This window comes from Taudactylus pleione, unplaced genomic scaffold (assembly GCF_031769625.1).
Source record: "Taudactylus pleione unplaced genomic scaffold, aTauple2 ptg000391l, whole genome shotgun sequence".
NCBI lineage: Eukaryota > Metazoa > Chordata > Amphibia > Anura > Myobatrachidae > Taudactylus > Taudactylus pleione.
Window position 1 is genome coordinate 7273840 of NW_028284792.1, and position 20489 is coordinate 7294328.

The following is a 20489-nucleotide window of genomic DNA, read 5'->3' on the forward strand; positions in this document are numbered from 1 at the left end:
ACTGTGTGGCATACTATGAATTGGGGGACAACACTTTATGGCATACTAGAAATTGAGGCAAATCTATGGTGGCATACTACAAAATGGGGGCCAGGGACAAGAATATGGTGGGGCATGATGGGCATTCAATGTGTTTATGTCATGGTCTGATGGGCATCGAGGGGGCATATGTGTTGGCCTACACCTAAGGTGGCTCATAGATTTCACAAAAATTTGCTCACCCCTAACAACTAATCCTCTCTCTTCCATATTAGCATCATCAGCTCAAATACATCACAGCGTCCTGCAGGAACATCCCCTTTGTATCTTGAGGGCAATTACCCACATGGTGACTCACCTCATGGTTTGGAGTCATTGATAGTTTGTTTACATAAACAGTGCTTAGAACATATATACTGTAAATATACTTTATGTTCTCAAGGAAACACTAGCCACACATTTCTTCTAACATGTAACAGGAAATGTAAAACAATGAGTTCTAAGATGACTCAATAATAACAGAATTCAAAATGAATTAGAGATTGGGAGGGAGAGCGTAGATACATGTGGGTCAGAGGAGGCACAAATTTTTAAGAGTATGTTTTTAATTTTAAAAGATTCTGCCTACTTTAATTGTGCCCAATATTTTACTAGTAAAGGCTCAACGAGTGGTCACCTGGATACTTTTTGTATCTGTAATTTTTTATTTTATTTTCCTGTCAAAATCCCTTTCCTTTTAAAGTTATGGGCTGCCACCCTGTTCCTCCCCACTTCCCCTCCCCCACTGTAGCTGGTCTTCACCCGTAAGTTACTGGAAAACTGATCCTCCGTTTTTTTCTTTGGACCCATTCTGCCAAAATTTCTTCTGTACAGTGTTCAATTTTTGGCTTTGCCTGAATACACTATGTTTATTGTACATATGAATCTTTTGTAAAGTAAAAGTTCTTAAAATACAAAAGATCTGAATCTGCCTAAAGCAAACAATCACTAGTCACACTCAAAAAGAATGTAATGCAAAATTACTGCTGGCCAGTGTTCCAACAGTCACACAACAATCTTGCATAACATGCAACAGTCACGTGTTAATATAACAATTGCACATTTAAATTTTAGTAAATACTTTTATGACCAAGTACTATACACATTATTAAGCTCCCGCTTATTCCAATTAGATCAACTTCGATTAAACAGTGCAAATTTCTCTATGCACAACAATTTACAAGTTTGAAAGTCACAACTCCCTGTAAAAAAAAAAATAAAGAAAAGTTATGGAACAAGGGACAAATATGATTGCTGACTTGCTTTTCACTTGTTTAATATCCTGGTCCTGACATTTCTGCAAGTTTGCAAAATGTGGGGACACTGCAGCATATCTTGAGCTATCTCATCATAAATGAAGTATACAGTGTCAAATTAAATAAAGAAAAAATCAAGTTTAATTGTTAACAGCAGCATAATGTACAAGGTGATGCGGTAGGCTCCAAATCCTGCACCACCATAAATACACAGGATGACTGCATAGGAGTCATTTTATTCCGTTTCTTGCTAGCGATCATGGTGCACCGCATTCAAAACACTATTTGAGGTTGCAAAAAGCCAGCAGAAGAGGACAATTTTACATAAATCATGCAGAAACTAACATTTGAGCAAAATAAAAAAAAAACATTGTGTCGATCGAATATATTCGGAATAATAACACTGATGCTGAATAGACCCCAGAAAGTGGATGCAGTTAGGATACCGGCGTGCGCTATACCGCCCGCCGATATCCCGACAGCCACACTAAATATAGGCGTCAAAATCCAGATGCCTATCATTAGCCCCACTAATAAATCCCGACACCCGGCTTACCGAACGAAGGTAAGCCCGGTTGTCTTAGCGTGTAGCCGCAGGGGGGGAGGCTTAGCGTTAGGGACTCACGGGGGGACTTGGGGTTAGGCTTCCCCAAGGGAGGGTTAGGGTAGGGAAAGGGGGGGGGCTCATTGAATTATCCTCACCACCTACCTTGATTTGGATTTATCAAATTGCTACTATTGAGCTCTTGGGATTACAAAGATTGAGCCACAGAGAAGCTATACATCATTTAAAAGCCAGTTGCTTGTTGATGGACGCCGCAATATTTGAGGACATAATATATTGATCCACTACCTAAAAGGGACCTTCCCCTAGCGGATGTCTACCAAAGCACATTGTTTTGTCCCAATTGAGCTCCTTGAAGTTAAGCCATCAGCCATAAAGGAGATACATTATATCAGATACTAGTCTGCTGCCCATGGATACCGCAACACTGAGGACCCAGTGATTTGAACACATCAAGGGACATCCCTCTAGCGGATACCAGGAGGACTATGCTGCAGTAAATATCCATATTCTTCATTTGGCAAATCTGATGAGAATTTACCAACTAGTCCGTCACCATTAGGACACTCTAACCTGAGGTTGTGGGTGAGATTGTATGTTATCATTGTATATGTTTACTCTATATCCCAGTCAATATGGTGAATACCATGTCATTTTAACTATTAAATTATTGTTTATTTTATTGGTACCGAATTGATTTTTATCATTTACTTATATAATTTTATTAATAGCTCTACTATATGTGTTGGTGTTTTTCTATGGTATAGGGAGTTACGATCCCATATTATAGTAGCTGCTAGATCAAAACAGCTCATTCCAGCGCCTGTGTATACCTACTTGGGTATTCTTTTTTAGACTCCAGAAAGTGAATGCAGTTGGGATACCATCACGACAGCCACACTAAATATAGGCGTCAAAATCCAGACTCCTATCATTAGCCCCACTAATAAATCCCGACACCCGGCTTACCAAAAGGTAAGCCCGATTGTCCCCGCAGGGGGGGAGGCTTAGCGTTAGGGACTCACGGGGGGACTTGGGGTTAGGCTTCCCCAAGGGAGGGTTAGGGTAGGGAAAGGGGGGTGGTAGGGTTAGGCACCACTAAGGGGGGGGGGGGGTCAGGCACCCCTCCCGGGAGGGTTAGGTTTAGTGTTGCGGGGAGGAGGGGGTTAGGCACTATAATAAGGGGAGGTTATGGTTAGGCACCCCTAAGGGAGGGTTACCTGATGCTTTCGGGATTTCGACCAGTCGGGCTGCCGCTGTCGGTATTTGATCCGTCTGCTAAACAGCCGCCATTATTACATACAGATTCCCCAGAAAGTGCCAGAGAGACTTCTATTAGGTCTCTACTAGTTGGTAGAATCCAGATATACTTGAAAGTAACTGAAGTTGCTCTATTACTTTTCATAAGAAAGACCAATTTTACAGCTAATTAGTTAGTACTGCTAAAAATATCACACCTGGTTACATTAGAAAAAGATAAAAATTTCTGGCATTTCAAAATTTGTAAAATTAATTGTGTAAAGGTTTCAAAGAACAGAAGATTAAACACAATTTTTTTTTTCCTTATTTTGACTAATTTTCCCAACATAAAATGGGAAAAGACTAATTCTATTATTGTGGAATTATAGTAAAATACAATTCACAAATATCTAGTGACTCGGACAAAAAAAAAAAAAAAAAAAAAAATCCCTTCTCAAAAGAGAACTTTTCAATACAAACACGAAAATTTCTCTGATCATGAAGGAATACAATTTTTTTTTTTATTTGTTTACTTTTTGTCCTTGTGAAACACTAGATTTTATTTTTAACATTAAACAATTTTAAGAGCCTCTCACCTCTTCTACCAAATGGTCATCTGGATCATAGTCTTTCATGTTTAGAATATCAACAGGCAAGCCAAGAGTGAAGATATCTTCAGCAAGAACATGTGCAAACCCCTAAAATTAAAGTTATACATTTAGTGTTATTAGTTATTGCTATTAACACAACGCCTGTGGTACAATCTATATTTATACTAAAGTTGTAATGGTTGTATCCGTACACAGAAATTTTTGTTGCAGAAATGTACTCCTTGGGATTGTGTATGAACTATGGTGATTAAAAATTTTTTTTAGTGGAATTTGCACAGGCCCAAGTCTAAAATGACTATGTATGTATACATATACACATATATTGCACACCCTGAACGCAAACAGTTATATATGTATGCATATAGAAATACATCGATATATAGATCTCAAGATCTATTTTGCAGGAAAATACAATAGTATATTAAACACTAATCAGGCAGCTTATCTTGACTCATGAAGTTGCCGTATACATGTCAATCCAATAGATGGCGCACCAAGACAAATACTACATATCAGAGTCGCTGCTCATGTTACTTGCAACCTTTCAGTGTTACTGTAGGTTAAGTGGCTAGCTCACAAGTTAGTAGCCCCAAGCATCTTTTTGTGTTAATCTCTGTAATTAATATTTGCAGTTTTTCCTGCAAAAATATTTTGTGATCAAGGTCTACAATATAAAATATTTATCAGAATATCAGATGCCACAACTGCCTTTGTAAAATGAGTACCGTGAGAAATAACAGAAATCCACACGAAGCTGTAGGAAACGCTAGTAAGTTTGGTAAACATAACATGCCGTATACTACAGCTAAAGGTCATCATGGTTTATTTTCAACACAGTAATTTTAGTGAGGAAGGTGCTTTGCTTTTCTGCTAAGGATGGGAAATCAATGCTATTTGGGTCTATCTTCTCCCTGCTCTGCACTTAATATCCTACTATATGTCCCTTGCAATCCTCAGGTATATGTGGTCCAATCTGAGGTGCATTTGTCGTCATGTTCAACTTACCCATAAATTGTAAAAATACTCCTTACTTCCCAAAACAATTACTTTAGCAGTGTCCCTACACTCGCATGTAGCAGGGACCTATGCAAACCACATGCAACAATGCTCTGCTCCGCAGACTGCTTAGAGCAGGGCTCGACAAAACCCGGGGGCCAGGTCGCCATGGCTACCAGATTTTGCTGGCTGGCTACTAGATTTTGCAGTGAGTGAGGAAGCAGATCCTCATCAGCTCTGGCGGAGATTCGTGCCTATAAGTATTGCGGTGTTCAGATCATCCACAGGAGTGCATGTGCTGAGTGTCGCCTGCGGTGACTGCTGTGCCTCTGTCCGCCCCGGCCTGCTCTGATCCCTGTCAGTCCCAGGCTACGCTGATCCTCCTGTACGTACCGGCTGTCTGCTGTCTCCTATCTCCGGCTTCATAGAACTCTCCGGTAGTAGGATCTATGGTGTGACCACGAGGGGAGGGGGGTTTTGTTGTGCTTTCTGGCACCATTATTTTATGTGAAATGTGGTCAGTTATTACTGGAGGGTGGGGTTGGAGCAGGGGAGCTGTGCAGAGCAGTGAGGGTGCCTCCATTTTACTGTATCCATTCAACAGTGACCATTTTGTGGACTAGTATAGTGTGTAGAACAGTTGCGTAACACACAGAGCTCTGCTCCTCACTCCTGTTTTTTTTTTTTGTTTTTTTTTTGGGGGGGGGGGGCAGGGCGGTGGTCTGGCTCCTACACTTTCATCCTGGCTCCTAGATTTTAGAAAAATTTGTCAAGCCCTGGCTTAAAGTATCTGCACAGGATTCAGAGGTTAGTAAAATAGAAAGATAAAACTGCAAATTTGATACAGCACCACTAGTTTAAACAGGTGGGGAGCATTTTTTAGTATATGGCACCAGTAGAAGGTAGCAATTAGCCTCGCTTTCGAAGTAGAAAATGTGATTTGTTCTGAAACTTGTCCCGGAGAGTTTGAAATTGAATTGCATGATTGTGCAGAGATGAGTTTTACTCGCAAAATTTCATCTGCGACCTAAATTCCCAGCACATGGTGATGAATTTAATTCCCCCGAGGGGGTTAGCTTACCTTAGCGGTACCTGTCTGAGAGCCATAGAAAATCTTCACACCAGCAACAAAGACCTCTTTTTCATTATTTATGTCAAGAGTATGGTCTTTTAATTCTTTAGTTGACACAGAACCAAAACCATTCTGGGACAATGATTCCCCCTGCTAAAATAAAAGTTAAAAAAAATGTGTGAGGAACATACACAAACTGCTTTTCCCCCAAAATATGAGACTTGACTAGATTGCTTTCAGCAGTGACTACCTGCATCATCGGATTTGACTCCTCAATACAGACTGAAATGGTTGTTACAGATGTCATTAAAAAGGACATTGGGGCTGAAGTATTAAATCACAGGTGCAAGAGAATGTTTTATATGTGGATTACTGAACAAAACGTAATTATCTGGACAGCATAACTCATTTGACTAAACAATAAAATGTTCTATTTATCAGGACTTTTGTACTATCTAATAATTGGCTAGTTTCCATATAAAGAAAAGATTCATGTAGAAGAATGGACAATGGTTCATTTGCAACAACCTGCAGTCATTTAAATATTTATGGGACTTTTCTTTTCAACCAAGCAATTCAACCGTATAATAAAAAAAATATTTAGGGTGCTTGAAGTAATTTTCCAAATCAAGAACAGTCACGGCATTGTGTATCTTTCTCTCTGAATATATGCACCAGAAACATTTTATGCAATAATAATTTAAGAGAAAAAAAAATAATGAATACAACTACAGTAACCATGATAGTAATTGCTGTTCTCCATTAATACATAATATTCTCAACAAGATACACATTTTAAGATAATTAAATTGTTGTATAAACAATCTCTGAATAAAATGCATCCTATCCATGTAGAAAAACTTGTATAATTGAAATAATATATCACATATATGGATTAGAATATCAGAAGTCACATCAGATTTCTGTGAATTCTAAAATGAAAAAAAATAAAAATACTAGGCCTACTCCTACAGCCTAATGCTTTTTTATATTTACAAAACGTTACTGTGACTTCTAACCACCATATAGCTCATAGTAGGGAGTGCATTATGCCACACATTATTACACATCTATGGCAAGATTGCATTACACTGCAGGAGAGGCTGGTACAAAATGAGACATTAAAATGAATCGGCCAACTACGCACTGTAAAGATGAACATTTTGAGGGCTAAACTTGTATTCATGAGATGCCAACTAATCAGTTCCAAGGCAGTGTCAGTGATGTCACTACCCAATTGACAAGCTACAAATCCCAGCATGCCTTGCAACAGTTTTAGCATGGCCTAAAACCCACTGATAAAAGTGCATAGTTTCCAGGTCAGGTAATCTTTAAAGGTTCTCACTCTCAGGGCCGTATTCAGTTAGCCGCGATAATTTCACCGCCGACGGCGAAATCTAGTTTCCGCCTATATCGCGTGTTTTGGACGCGGAAACATATCGGGCGCATCCCGGCTATTCACCCTATTCAATTTCAAAGGACGCGAATATGGGACCCAGTGAAACGCAAACAGGTGAAAATTGCTGTCAGATTTGGGGAAATCAGCCTGATACCCCCCAAAAGAGGCACTAACATTTGGGATCAATGTAGATGCCCCCAAATAGCCCTACTGAAGCTATTTTGGGTAAATAAATGCTCTCAATAGCTGCTAATTAGCATCTTTGCACAAGTGGTGAAGAATAGCATGTAGCAGGTTTGTTTTTTTTTAGAAAACAACTAGGCCAAGCAAATTTGGGGTACATGAAAATGGGTGCAAGCATATGTAAAGTTCACAAAAGCAAAGTTTAAAAAAAACGCACCTTCAGCAAGCACCTGCAATCAAAAAAACACCTCCCCCTTACTTGCAGACCCTCCAAAAGCTTATTTAGCTAGTTTTTAAGTTTGTACCCCAACTTTGCACTTTCGCACCATTTTTCAAAGTAATTTTTTGAGGTGTTAATTTTTTTTAAGGATTTTTTTGACGCGGTTATGCTTTGGGGGGCTGTCCCAAGGGTGCTGAGTGGTTTCCTGACATTTGCACCCCAAAACCGCAATTCTGCACTTTTTTTTTTACCACCTATTCATAGGTGAATAGTTTTCGCCTATTACATTGCATTGCGCTTTCGCGTACGCGGAAACTATTTGGAATTTAATATGGCGATACTTTTCTGCCTGGCGAAATGACGTCACCCGCGATAGTTTTCTGCTTCTAATTGAATACGGCCTTCAGTATGACTTACACCTTACACTGCATCAGCTGAACGTAAACACCACTACAGTTGGTCTAAACAGATTATGAGAAACACATTTTAGGTACAGAAATTTATTCAAACACCCGACAAACCAAAAAGAACAAGCAGCATTCATGCACCAAAGAGTATATGAAACACTACATACCTCTATAAATGTGTTTTTTTTTCTGCCCATGATAAATTTACTGGAGATCCAGATGGCAATTCCAATTGCGGCAGATGAATAGATGTAAAACCTGTTCAGCCACAATAGCATCAAATGTGTGTGAAGGAAACCCCATGTACCTGCAGAACCATCTAAATACAAGACAGATAAAATAAGTAAATCAACGTTAAAATATGAAAGCCCACTTTTAAGCTAACAGCAACCTTGGCATATGGTATGGATACTACTGTCCAACAATCTCTAGGTTTCCTCAAAAGTCTCATGATTTTCTCAATATAACTATTTTTTTTGCTTTCTGGATCTTAACACTGATGAGAAATAACTATACGGAGGCCGTATATTAAGTACTCAACAAGCACATTTTACACTATGCAGAGATATATATTCAGAAAAAAAACTACCTGCTGCAGACAGTGCCACTACTGCAGATATATATTAGTCAGGTGCATAAATATTGGGACATTGACAGAATTTTCATATTTTGTCCACTACTCACCACCACAATGGCTTTGGAATGAAACAAACAAGATGTGCTTTAACTGCAGACTTTCAGATTTAATTTGAGGGTAATTACATCCAAATCAGGTGAACGGTGTAGGAATTACAACGGTTTCTATATGTGCCTCCCACTTTTTAAGGGGCCAAAAGTAATGGGACTATCAGCTCAAAAGCTATTTCATGGACAGGTGTGGGCTATTCCCTCGTTATTTCATTATCAATTAAGCAGGTAAAAGGTCTGGAGTTGATTCTAGGTGTGACATTTGCATTTGGAATCAGTTGCTGTCGACTCTCAATATGAGATGCAAAGAGCTGTCACTATCAATGAAGCAAGCCATCATTAGGCTGAAAAATCAAAACAAACCCATCAGAGAGATAACAAAAACATTAGGTGTGGCCAAATCAACTGTTTGGAACATTCTTAAAAAGAAAGAACGCACCAGAGAGCTCAGCAACACCAAAAGAGCCAGAAGACAATGGAAAACAACTGTGGTGGATGACAGAAGAATTATTTCCCTGGTGAAGAAAAAAACCCCTTCACAACAGTTGGCCAAATCAAGAACACTCTCCAGGAGGTAGGTGTATATGTGTCAAAGTCAACAATCAAGAGAAGACTTCACAAGAGTGAATATAGAGGGTTCACCACAAGATGTAAACCATTGGTGAGCCACAAAAACAGGAAGACCAGATTAGAGTTTGCCAAACAACATCTAAAAAAACCATTACAGTTCTGGAACAACATCCTATGGACAGTTGAGACAAAGATCAACTTGTACCAGAGTGATGGGAAGAGAAGAGTATGGAGAAGGAAAGGAACTGCTCATGATCCAAAACATACCACCTCATCAGTGAAGCATGGTGGTGGTAGTGTCATGGCGTGGGCATGTATGGCTGCCAATGGAACTGGTTCCCTTGTATTTATTGATGATGTGACTGCTGACAAAAGCAGCAGAATGAATTCTGAAGTGTTTCGGGCAATATTATATGCTCATATTCAGTCAAATGCTTCAGAACTCATTGGACGGCGCTTCACAGTGCAGATGGACAATGACCTGAAGCATACTGCAAAAGCAACCAAAGAGATTTTAAGGCTAAAAAGTGGAATGTTATGCAATGGCCAAGTCAATCCCCTGACCTGAATCCGATTGAGCATGCATTTCACTTGATGAAGACAAAACTGAAGGGAAAATGCCCCAAGAACAAGCAGGAACTGAAGACATTTGCAGTAGAGGCCTGGCAGAGCATCACCAGGGATGAAATCCAGCGTCTGGTGATGTCCATGCGTTCCAGACTTCAGGCTGTAATTGCCTGCAAAGGATTTGCAACAAAGTATTAAAAAGTGAAAGCTAGATTTAGGATTGTTTGGTTTGTTCCATTACTTTTGGCCCCTTAAAAAAGTGGGAGGCACATATAGAAACCGTTGTAATTCCTACACCGTTCACCTGATTTGGATGTAACTACCCTCAAATTAAATCTGAAAGTCTGCAGTTAAAGCACATCTTGTTTGTTTCATTTCAGAGCCATTGTGGTGGTGAATAGAGGCCAAAATATGAACATTCTGTCAACGTCCCAATATTTATGCACGTGTGTGTGTGTGTGATATAGAGATTATATATATATATATATATATATTAGGGGTGAGCGGGTTCAGATTTCTGAAATCCGAACCCCCCCGATCCGAGTCCGATCCGAGTCAGGCTCGACTTTTCCCGCCTGACTCGGATTCTGAAATCGAGGCAAAACGTCATCTTCCCGCCTTCCGAGTCTCGCGGGTTTTGGATCCTATATAAGGTACCCACATCGGCGCCATTTTCTCACTCGGCTGTGGACAGTGAAGAGGGAGGGTGGGAGTTAGGGCTGTGTAGTGTAGTGCTGCTGTTGTCCACTACTTCAAAGTCCATAGGGGCTGGCTGTGTTGTGCTGTGCTGCTGTTGCTAATAGGGGCTGTGTCCACTACTTCAAAGTCCATAGGGGCTGGCTGGACTGTGTTGTGCAGTCAGTTCTCCATAGGGGCTGTGTCCACTCCAAAGTCCTGTGCAGTGTCCCAGTCCTAAAGAGGTGCTGTAGTGTTGTCCAGGGGGTGCTCTGTCCATCAGGGGTGCTCCCCCCAAGTGCTAAAAAAATAATATATTTTCTGTGTTTGTGAATTGTGTGCGCAGTAGCCGCACGTGCATCAACAAAGTAGTGCCAAGCGTGCGCCTGTGTCATAAGTAAAGGGCCGGCTGGCTTGACCGTTAAAGGGTTCTGTAACCCCCAAAGTACACTCCAAACCAAAAAAATATATATTTTCTGTGTTTGTGACTTGTGTGCACTGTGGCTGCACGTGCATCAACAAAGGAGCAGCACCAAGCGTGCGCCTGTGTCCCATAAGTAAAGAGCCGGCTGGCTCATTTCTTAAAGGGTGGTGTAACCCACAAAGTGCACTACTCTCCAGCAAAAATAAAAAAATATTTTCTGTGTTTGTGTGCGCTTTAGCCGCACGTATATATATCAATATAACATAAATGGAGGACCAAACTTTCTCTGATAAAAATAAAATCGGGAAAGATCAAGAGCCACTTCCTACTAGTGCTGTTGCTGCTGCTGGGAGTTGTTCATCATCCCAGAGAGGAAGTAGAAACATCACTACTTTTACTAAACAATTGACCCTCCAACAGTCCCTAGCGATGAGGATGAAGTACGACAGCAGTCATCCTGAAGCAAAACGTATAACTGAGGCCTTGACTGCTATGTTGGTGTTAGACGTGCGTCCGGTATCCGACATTAGTGCAGTGGGATTTAGACAATTGATGGAGGTAGTGTGTCCTCGGTTCCAAATCCCGTCTAGATTCCACCTGCATCCTCAAAGCAGCAGCGACAAGCGTGCGTCTGTCTGTTAAAGGGTGGTGACACCCTCAAAGTGTGCTACACAAACAATTAAAATATTCTTCTTCTTTTTTCTGTCTTTGTGAATTGTGTGGGCTGTAGCCGCACTTGAATCCTCAAAGCAGCAGCGACAAGCGTGCGTCTGTCTGTTAAAGGATTACATCGGTGACAGCATCCAAGTAGGCATGTCAGACAGTCCGTACCTGTACTGGCAGGAAAAAGAAGCAATTTGGAGGTCCCTGTACAAACTGGCTCTATTTTACCTGAGTTGCCCCCCCTCCAGTGTGTACTCCGAAAGAGTGTTTAGTGCAGCCGGGAACCTTGTTAGCGAAAGGCGTAGGAGGTTGCTTCCACAAAATGTGGAGAAGATGATGTTCATAAAATGAATGATCAACTCTTCCAGGGAGACCAGCCTCCAGAACGTACAGAGGGACCTGTGGTTCCAGCAGGGACGAATTAATACTCTGTGAGGATGAGGATGTACATAACACTGAAGAGGGTGAGGAATCTGTGGATGAGGAGGATGAGGACGACTTCTTGCCTCCGTAGAGCCAGTTTGTGCAGGGACAGATTAATTGCCAGCTTGTTTTGTGGGGGCCCAAACGAACCAATCATTTCAGCCACAGTTGTGTGGCAGACCCTGGCGCTGAAATGATTGGTTTGTTAAAGTGTGCATGTCCTGTTTATACAACATAAGGGTGGGTGGGAGGGCCCAAGGACAATTCCATCTTTCACCTCTTTTTTTCTTTGCATTATGTACAGTTTGGGGCCTAGTTTTTCAATGCCATCCTGTCTGCCACTGCAGTTTCACGCCTAGATGGGTTACGTGTTTGTGCCGCCCACTCGTGTCGCTTAGCATAGTCATCCAGCTACCTCGGTGCAACCTTTTGGACATAAAAACACTATTGTGAGGTGTGAGGTATTCAGAATAGACTGGAAATGAGTGGAAATTAAAGGTTATTGAGGTTAATAATAGCATAGGAACAGAAAAACCTACAAATTCTGTGATTTTAGCTGTTTTTATGCTTTTTTTCAAAAAAATACAGATCCAAAACACAAAACCCAGAACCCAAAACACGGAAGGGTGGTTTTGGCAAAACCAATCCAGATCCAAAATACGAAGAAAGATCCAGATCCAAAACACGAAAAGTGGCCGGTGCACACCCCTTATATATATATATATATATATATACACACACACACACACACACACACACACAGCTTCACTCGCGTGAATGTCCGGAACAAATTTTGCCCAGCGGAACTAATTTTATAAAGACATTTGTGGCATCTAATATTGTGATGTATATTTGATATGTAGTGCTTGATGCGCCAACTACTGGATGGACATGTATACTGCAACTTCATGACTTCAAGCGGTCTTATTAGTGCTTTATAGTTGGATTTTCCTGCGAAATAGACCTTGAGATATATAGATATATCTATATAACGGTTTGCGTTCATTCTGCGCAATATATACACAGACAGGCATTTTGGACTTGAGCCTGTGCCAACTCCGATAAAAAAAAAAATGGTGTCTCCATACTTCATATACAGTGCCTAAAAATATTTGTCCCAGAAAAATATATTTATATACATCTACTCATTTTTGGCTTGAGGAGCCTGCACAAGCGGAGTGTCAAGCGTCTGGATTTTCCTTTATTGCTTCTCTCCCCGATGTCACATTGAGATAATACATACCTCAGTTTCTTTCTAGGTGACTAAACTATAGAGACTGAAAACGCAATCCAATTTCATCCTGTAGTTTTTGCGCGATTCCAGAACATAGAAAATTCAGAATTTTCTTTTTGCTTCCGTAGTTTATACACAGTCCCAAGGAGTAAATTTCTCAAAAAAAAAATTTCTATGTACAGACACAACTATTACAACTTTAAAATATTAGACATAGATAAGAGATCTCTTATCTAATATAGATAACAGATAATTTACCAACTGATGGCCAGAGAACTAGGAAACTTATTCCTATATGAAAATTGAGATTACTGTAATTTATGAATTAATTGAAAATGTAACTTTGAAATATATCTTGTTAGAACTAAAAAGATCACATTAAATGTAATATGTTGAGCAGCAGTACCTCCTCCAAATCATGCTATTACCCACTAGGCAGGAGTATTAATGCGGTTTAGCAAAAAAAAAAAAAAAACAACCCTATTAGTATGCTGGCCTATGTGAAATGGTACTAGAGGTAAGGTTCATTGCAGAATTGTGGTGCTATGAGCTACCACAACAACAACATAAAAGGGGCTCCATTATTCAGCATTGGTTTGAAACAAATTGAGCATCGGTTGCCAAAATCCACAGGGTGACTTCAAATTGTGTGTCCTCCCATTTTCAGATAAACAGCAATTGCTGTGGAGGGGTCATTCTTTTGTGTTAAAAAGTACACAATATTTAACAGAACTGTTACATTTGGGAGGTTTCCCTTTAAAATACACATTGCATACTTATGACCAATGTAAAAACGTAAACATAATTGTCATTTAACCTTTAGGTCAATTTAAGCTTACCTTACTGTGAGATGTCCATTCAGCAGACACATATAGCCGAAAACTGACTGTTCTATATCAAGCAGTGACTTTCTGACTACAGCTAGCTGAGTGACATCACAAAAACGGTTTATGATGCAAATCAGTCATATGATCAGCTAGTTCAGTTTTTGCATCTCAACCTGCCTTCATTCTGCCACTGAATGTAAGGATCCACATGCTTCCTTACATGGAACCTGTGAATGCTCCGTAGTCTCTAAATCTCCAATCAAGACATTTAGAAATCACACAGCAGTGTCCTAAATGCTAAAATTTCTTCTACATTTTCAAGATTGTGTAAAAAAAAAAAAAAAAAAATTCAGATATACCATACATAGGGGGCAACTCAATTGTTTTTTCGGCAGCGATAATTAATGGGTGACTGATGTAGAAAAATGATGTGGGCGCCCATTAATTATCACGCTTGTCACACTCCAAAAGCACCAGGTTTAGCTGCGTAAATCGGCTTACCCCGTCTAAAGTACTGCTTAGGGCACAAAGACTATTGTTTTGGCACCCAAAAAAAACACACTTTCGCACATTTCTACGCGCCACCTCAGGAGGCTTCAAACAGATATGTCGGCACCCATGGCACTCGCACCCATTTGGAGAAACAACTGAATTGCCCTGTCGGGGACCCGCTACTAACAGCCATGATAAAGACAACGGAATTTACCACGTAGATTTATTTTGTGTTATAAGTTTTAACATGCAAGACCAAGAAATCTGACAGGTGTAGACAAAAAGAGTGAAGATCAACAAATTAGGGAGTACACAGAAGAGATGGGGTAAGGAAGGAAAATTTACAGCAAGATAGGAGTAGGGAAAAACTGGGGACCCTTGATACGCCAGCAAAAATTCTCACCCTTTTAGGGAAAGGCACTAATCACTAGAAGAGTAATCGCTGAAGGCAAGTTACTGCAACCTAATTTAGCATTAAGCCCAAACTAATCTTTCAAAAGGAGATTAAATTATGTACTTCTAAGTGTCATACTCTCTAAACTTCATCCAAGAAAACCATTTTTTTTCAAACAAAACTTTACTAATGCCCTCTAATGGAGAACGGACAATATGGTCATTGGGCGGTATTCAATTGTTTCTACCCCCCTTTACGCCCGACGGCGCTATTCAATTGTTGCTCCTGTCGGGCGCAATCAGCTGCTTGCGCACAATTTCAGCTCGCATCCCCCAAGGGGGCAAGAGTTGAAGTGGGCGAAAAGTGACCCATTTAGGAGCTGAAACTGTACTTTTCGCGATCGCACCCAGCACTTTGGTCGCTGTTTTATGCAGCTAAACCAGACCTCTATGGGCGCTAACGGCACGATAATCATCATCAATTGAATAGCGCCCCGCGATATCATCACGTTAGACGAGAGATCGGGCACGCTAAAACAATTGTATACCACCCATTATGTTTTTGATCCTTACAAACCAGGTTTTGAAGGGTGAAATTGCTTCAAAAGTTTTGTTATCACTAGAGCTGGGATTTTTATATAATTATATATTTTGTTCCTTGCTTGTAAGCACAAATGGTTATGAACTAGGGTAACAGCATTATTATATTTGGATTCTCTTTTCATATTTGTGAATATTTTCCACTCTTTTGCGATATTACATAAATTAAATATTTAAGGATTTTCTTCAAGTTTTTTATCATGTGTAGTTCAGCAATTATTTGTATTTCTGCATTTAACAATTGTCATGCATTTTTAAACAATCCCTGTAAATGGTCTGCTTAGTGGAAAGAATGTACCTAGGTGAATATGAAACTATTTGAAAGGGGATATACCAAAAACTTTGCAAGTGAAGGAGATGCTTGCTCTATTCTATTGTGTATTTGCCTTTTTTTATTTTTTTGTCGCATAAACCAGACCAGAGACATATTTACCAAAGGTATTTTTGTTATGGTATTGGACACTTATTTGCTGGATTCAGAATCATGGTTCGAAATAGATGAGGCTTTGACAGACAACGGCAAAAAATGCTCTCTTTTTTTTTTCAAGTTTATAGACCTAAAAATAAGATGTTCCATAAGTCACAGTTGGAAAAACACCTAGAAAACCGATATATAAACTGCGCACCTCTCCTGAGTAATTAAGGTCTCAAAACTCACAAACTCTTTTATTTCTGATGATTTCTTTATTTATAATAAATAACACATTTATAATAAAAAAATTAAGAGAAATACATGAAAAAAAAAAGTGAATACTCTGTTTGAATAATGGAGTATTCAATGTTCCAATTGACTTCACCACAGGGACTAAGAAAAAAAAAATTTGTAAATGTCTTGTAACACCTAAGCTCCAATATAGGACAATTTAGCAGTCTCAGCCATCAATCAACATTTGACATCCTGCTTGTGTAAACAACGCTTGTAAAAGGCAGGTCTGTCCAACTGTGCTGAAATATATACCGCCCAGTGCCCACTTAGGAGTTAAATAGTCCAGGATAGGCTTTATGGCAGCGATGTTATACAAGCCCCAAGCGAGTTGCTGCTCGTGTATAAAAGCCACTCCGTGAATGCAGTGCAAGGAATTCACTGTGCGGTCAGCGGTTAGCTGTATGCAGGGGCTGTGAGCCGTACAAGGCTGCTTTAGCTGATGGAGCTCCGGAACTCTGAATGCAGACCAGCAGTTCACTCTGGACACTGATCGCTTGATTTGGCTACAGGTGCTCAACGCATTTGTGTCACATGACACTTTCTTCAGGAGAAACAAATGCGTTGAGCATCTGTAACCAAATGTGTTTGTGGACATTGTCGTTCATACACACTATGCCAGAGGTTCCCAAACGTGGTCCTCAAGGCTCCCCAACAGTTCAGGTTTTAGTGGTATCCATGGTTAAGCACAGGTGGTTAAATCAAATTGACTGAGATACTAATTAAGTCACCTGTGCTCAACCATGGATATCTCTAAAACATATACTGCTGGGGAGCCTTGAGGACCGTGAATGGGAACCTCGGCACTATACAATAAGTGTGGTCGATCACCCGATTATTCTCAAATCGGCCCAGTAATTGTATAGTGTGTAGGTAGCTTTAGACTTTAATGTTTCACATAGATATTGAAGCCAGGTATGGGTCATTCCATGTAATATAATCAATATTTATTATTTTTGATATAGTATACCAACATAACTGAAATTAAGGTAGAGCAAGACCAGGTTGTATAAATCTGAATTGTTGGTGGTGCTCCCCAGGGCTTATGTTTATAGAGTGTTTGGGAAGGTTTTGGTAAGCGAGCAAAACAAAAAAAAAAAAAAAAACTCTTTTTGGGGGCACTCTTATTCAGTTTAAATTTAAAATAGTTATATTTAATAGATATGCATTAAAAATTGTACTTAAACTTATAAAAGACACACATAGAAAAAAAACACACAGAAAAAATTGTCCTTAGAAATGGACAATAGGGTACAATTGCTTCATATCAAGTGATAATGGGAAGATATCCCAGAGAAGCGATCCTTAATGGTTGGGCGAAAATATTTATTAACCACGCTGCTCAGATGCAGGTGTTGATATAATATTAATAGGCACGAATAGTTAAATTATTGTGTATAATATATAACATAGTATTCACAGGTAACCAAAAGGAAAAAGATGCATACCCAAATACCTAAGAAAAACACAATGACCTTAGTCTGAAAATGCAGTCACAATTTCATATGCAGTTCCACAGATATATACAAATTGCAGGTTCAAAAGACAATATAGACCTGCCTGTATGTATATATCAAAATACTGTAGCTAGAATATCAGAGACAGACCCAAGGCATCTGACACGTAGTTGCCAAATATGTGCTTTAAACATATATAGTTGTAATACCAGATTTTCTGGTTTCAGCAATTTCAATGTTCGCAATACCTTTAAATGCAGATTCCAAAACACATTAGCAACATTCTTGATGGTCATCTAAACATTTGTCTATGATAGCACACTATATCCCAGGTTTAATAAGTCTGCAGTTTTTGGCACTACCAGGTTTTCTGGTCTAGATAAGTAATTGCTGTGCCTTTAAATGCAAATTTTGTACATATTAACAACACTTCAGATGCAAATTTTGTACATACTGACAACACTCTTGAAATTATCTATCTTTGGTAACAGGCTTGTGTCTCAGATTTTTGCAGTTTAAGCAGTGCCAGGTTTTTTTCTGGTCTTGATATTATCACATACAGCCTCCTGTACATTGCCTAGGTCCTAGCAACTGAAACCTTGAAAGAAGAACGGGAGACATGTTTGCTTAAATGTTCATATGAACTAATCAACATGCTAACTAAACACAATAACCTTGTACTGCAGGAAGTAGAAAAAGAAATAGATATCCTAGGCAAGAAATTGGAAATCTTTGAGAAGGATGCACACTTTCAGAAACGATTTGAGCAAAATAAAAAAGGAATTGGAAGCTTATGAAAAAATTATAATTGAACGAAAGAAAAAACAAAATTTGCCAGAGATAAAGGACTTCACTAGTAACAGGATTTTCAAATGGAATAGAACCACTACAAGGGTCAATGCCAAAACCCGCATAGAACAATATACCTCATCTGAAATAGAGTCCTCAGAAACTGAGGAAGGATCAGATCATAATATCTTTGAGCCCAGAATTGGACATACAAGGGATAACAACCGCCTCTTTTTTTAGGAGAAAGAAGGGGAACCAGGGGTCGCCCTACAAAAAAAAAAAAAAAAAAAGAGGACGAGGAGGGGGAGAAAGAAGGGGATGAGACCTAAGATGGGACTCCCCCTAACCATCCGGGTATCAAACCCGGAGGACAAAGATCTGATTGACTCAGACATGAAACAGAGTCATTGACCTCTTGGATCGCATATTGACAAAAGAACATAACCAAGTCTTATCAAAAGGACTATCTTTCTCACCCTCAAAACACTTTGAAAGATTTCAGTGGGAAAAGAATCTCCGTCTATTTGGGAGGAAATTATTATTGGCCAAATATCACGCCAAAATAAAAAAAAACTCACCAAGATAATTCCATCACAGATGGAAAAAGAAACAGCCCAATCTGAAACGTCACCCTCATCTGGGAATATAGATACGCTAACTGAAGAAGAACTCCTGGCACTCTATTTTAGAGGAACTTGATGACACCAGAGAGGAAAGAAGTGGACAGAAAAAACTTCCTGTATGTAAAAAAACCATCAACATTCTTTCCACGAGATAGTCTATGCCCAGAGGTGAGGGTCTTCCTGAATTTAGGATCCCGAGATTTGGATACCATGCAACAAAGAAAGAAAAAATTCTATCCTAGGTATGACAATCTAACTAGGAAAGAAAGGGAGGCCATTCATGACATAAAAGCATGGAATGATGTGGTTATCAAACAGTCTGATAAAGGCGGAAACATTGTGGTATGGCCAAAAAATTTATATATGAAGGAAGCACACCGTCAATTAGACGATACTGACTGTTAAAAAAAAAAATCAATTATAAATCAAAATGACAATAAAGTTATTATATATTCCATGATCATAAAGAAAGCTCATAAAAAAGGTGTCAATACTAATCAGGAATACCAATACTTGATGATTACAAACCCTAAGGTCCCAACCTTTTATCTACTCCCAAAAACACACAAAATCTGAGAGAACCTCCAGGACGACCCATAATATCCGGCATAGGAGGACTCTCAGAGAAAGCCAGTACCTTTATTGACATACATCTACGCCATCACGTGCTGGGATTACCATCATATACCCAGGATACAACGGATGTGCTTAAAAAAATTAATGATGTTAAATTGGAAGATAATCAACTCCTGGTAAGCATTGATGTGGAATCATTGTATATATCTATAAGACACTGAGATGGCTTAAAAGCCATAAAATACTTCCTTATGATGGAAGAATACAATGAATTCCACAAATTTCTTATAGAACTCTTGGAGTTTATTCTTTACAATAACTACTTTACATTTGATGATGCGTTCTACATACAAGTTAGAGGAATGGCTATGGGGGCAGCATGTGCCAACCTCTTTTTAGGATGGTGGGAGCGGAAACATGTTTTTCATGAACGCAATGATCACCAGACTAAAAATATTGCAATGTGGCTCAGATACATTGATGATGTCTTTATGATATGGGAAGGAGATGTGGAATCCCTTAAACATTTCATTGATGACCTCCACAGGAATAATCTCAATTTAAGATTCACATATGAGGCCAACAAAGAAAGGATCTCGTTTCTGGACCTGATGATCTATAGAAATGAAAAAAAACATGCTAGGAACAAGAACTATTTAGAAAAGAAACTGCCACCAACAGTCTGTTACATCGATCTAGCTCCTATTTTCCACATACAGTGATAAACATACCGAAAAGGCGAATACCTCAGACTTAGGAGAAATTGTTCCGATGATAACACCTATAGAAAAATGGGTGATTAACTCTTCAGGAGACAAAA

At 39.4% G+C, this 20489-nt stretch overlaps 1 protein-coding gene across 1 annotated transcript in view; it reads right to left on the reverse strand.

Annotated features, from left to right (window-relative positions):
• The window catches only part of LOC148507550 (S-adenosyl-L-methionine-dependent tRNA 4-demethylwyosine synthase TYW1-like), a 217297-nt gene that overhangs the window by 187997 nt on the left and 8811 nt on the right, over nucleotides 1-20489 (reverse strand). The window contains exons 2-4 of the mRNA XM_088445921.1: nucleotides 8134-8285; nucleotides 5767-5910; nucleotides 3675-3776 (exon numbers count right to left, since the gene is read on the reverse strand). Coding sequence (XP_088302047.1) covers nucleotides 3675-3776; nucleotides 5767-5910; nucleotides 8134-8285 — 398 coding nt within the window. The remainder of the gene's footprint in view (nucleotides 1-3674; nucleotides 3777-5766; nucleotides 5911-8133; nucleotides 8286-20489) is intronic.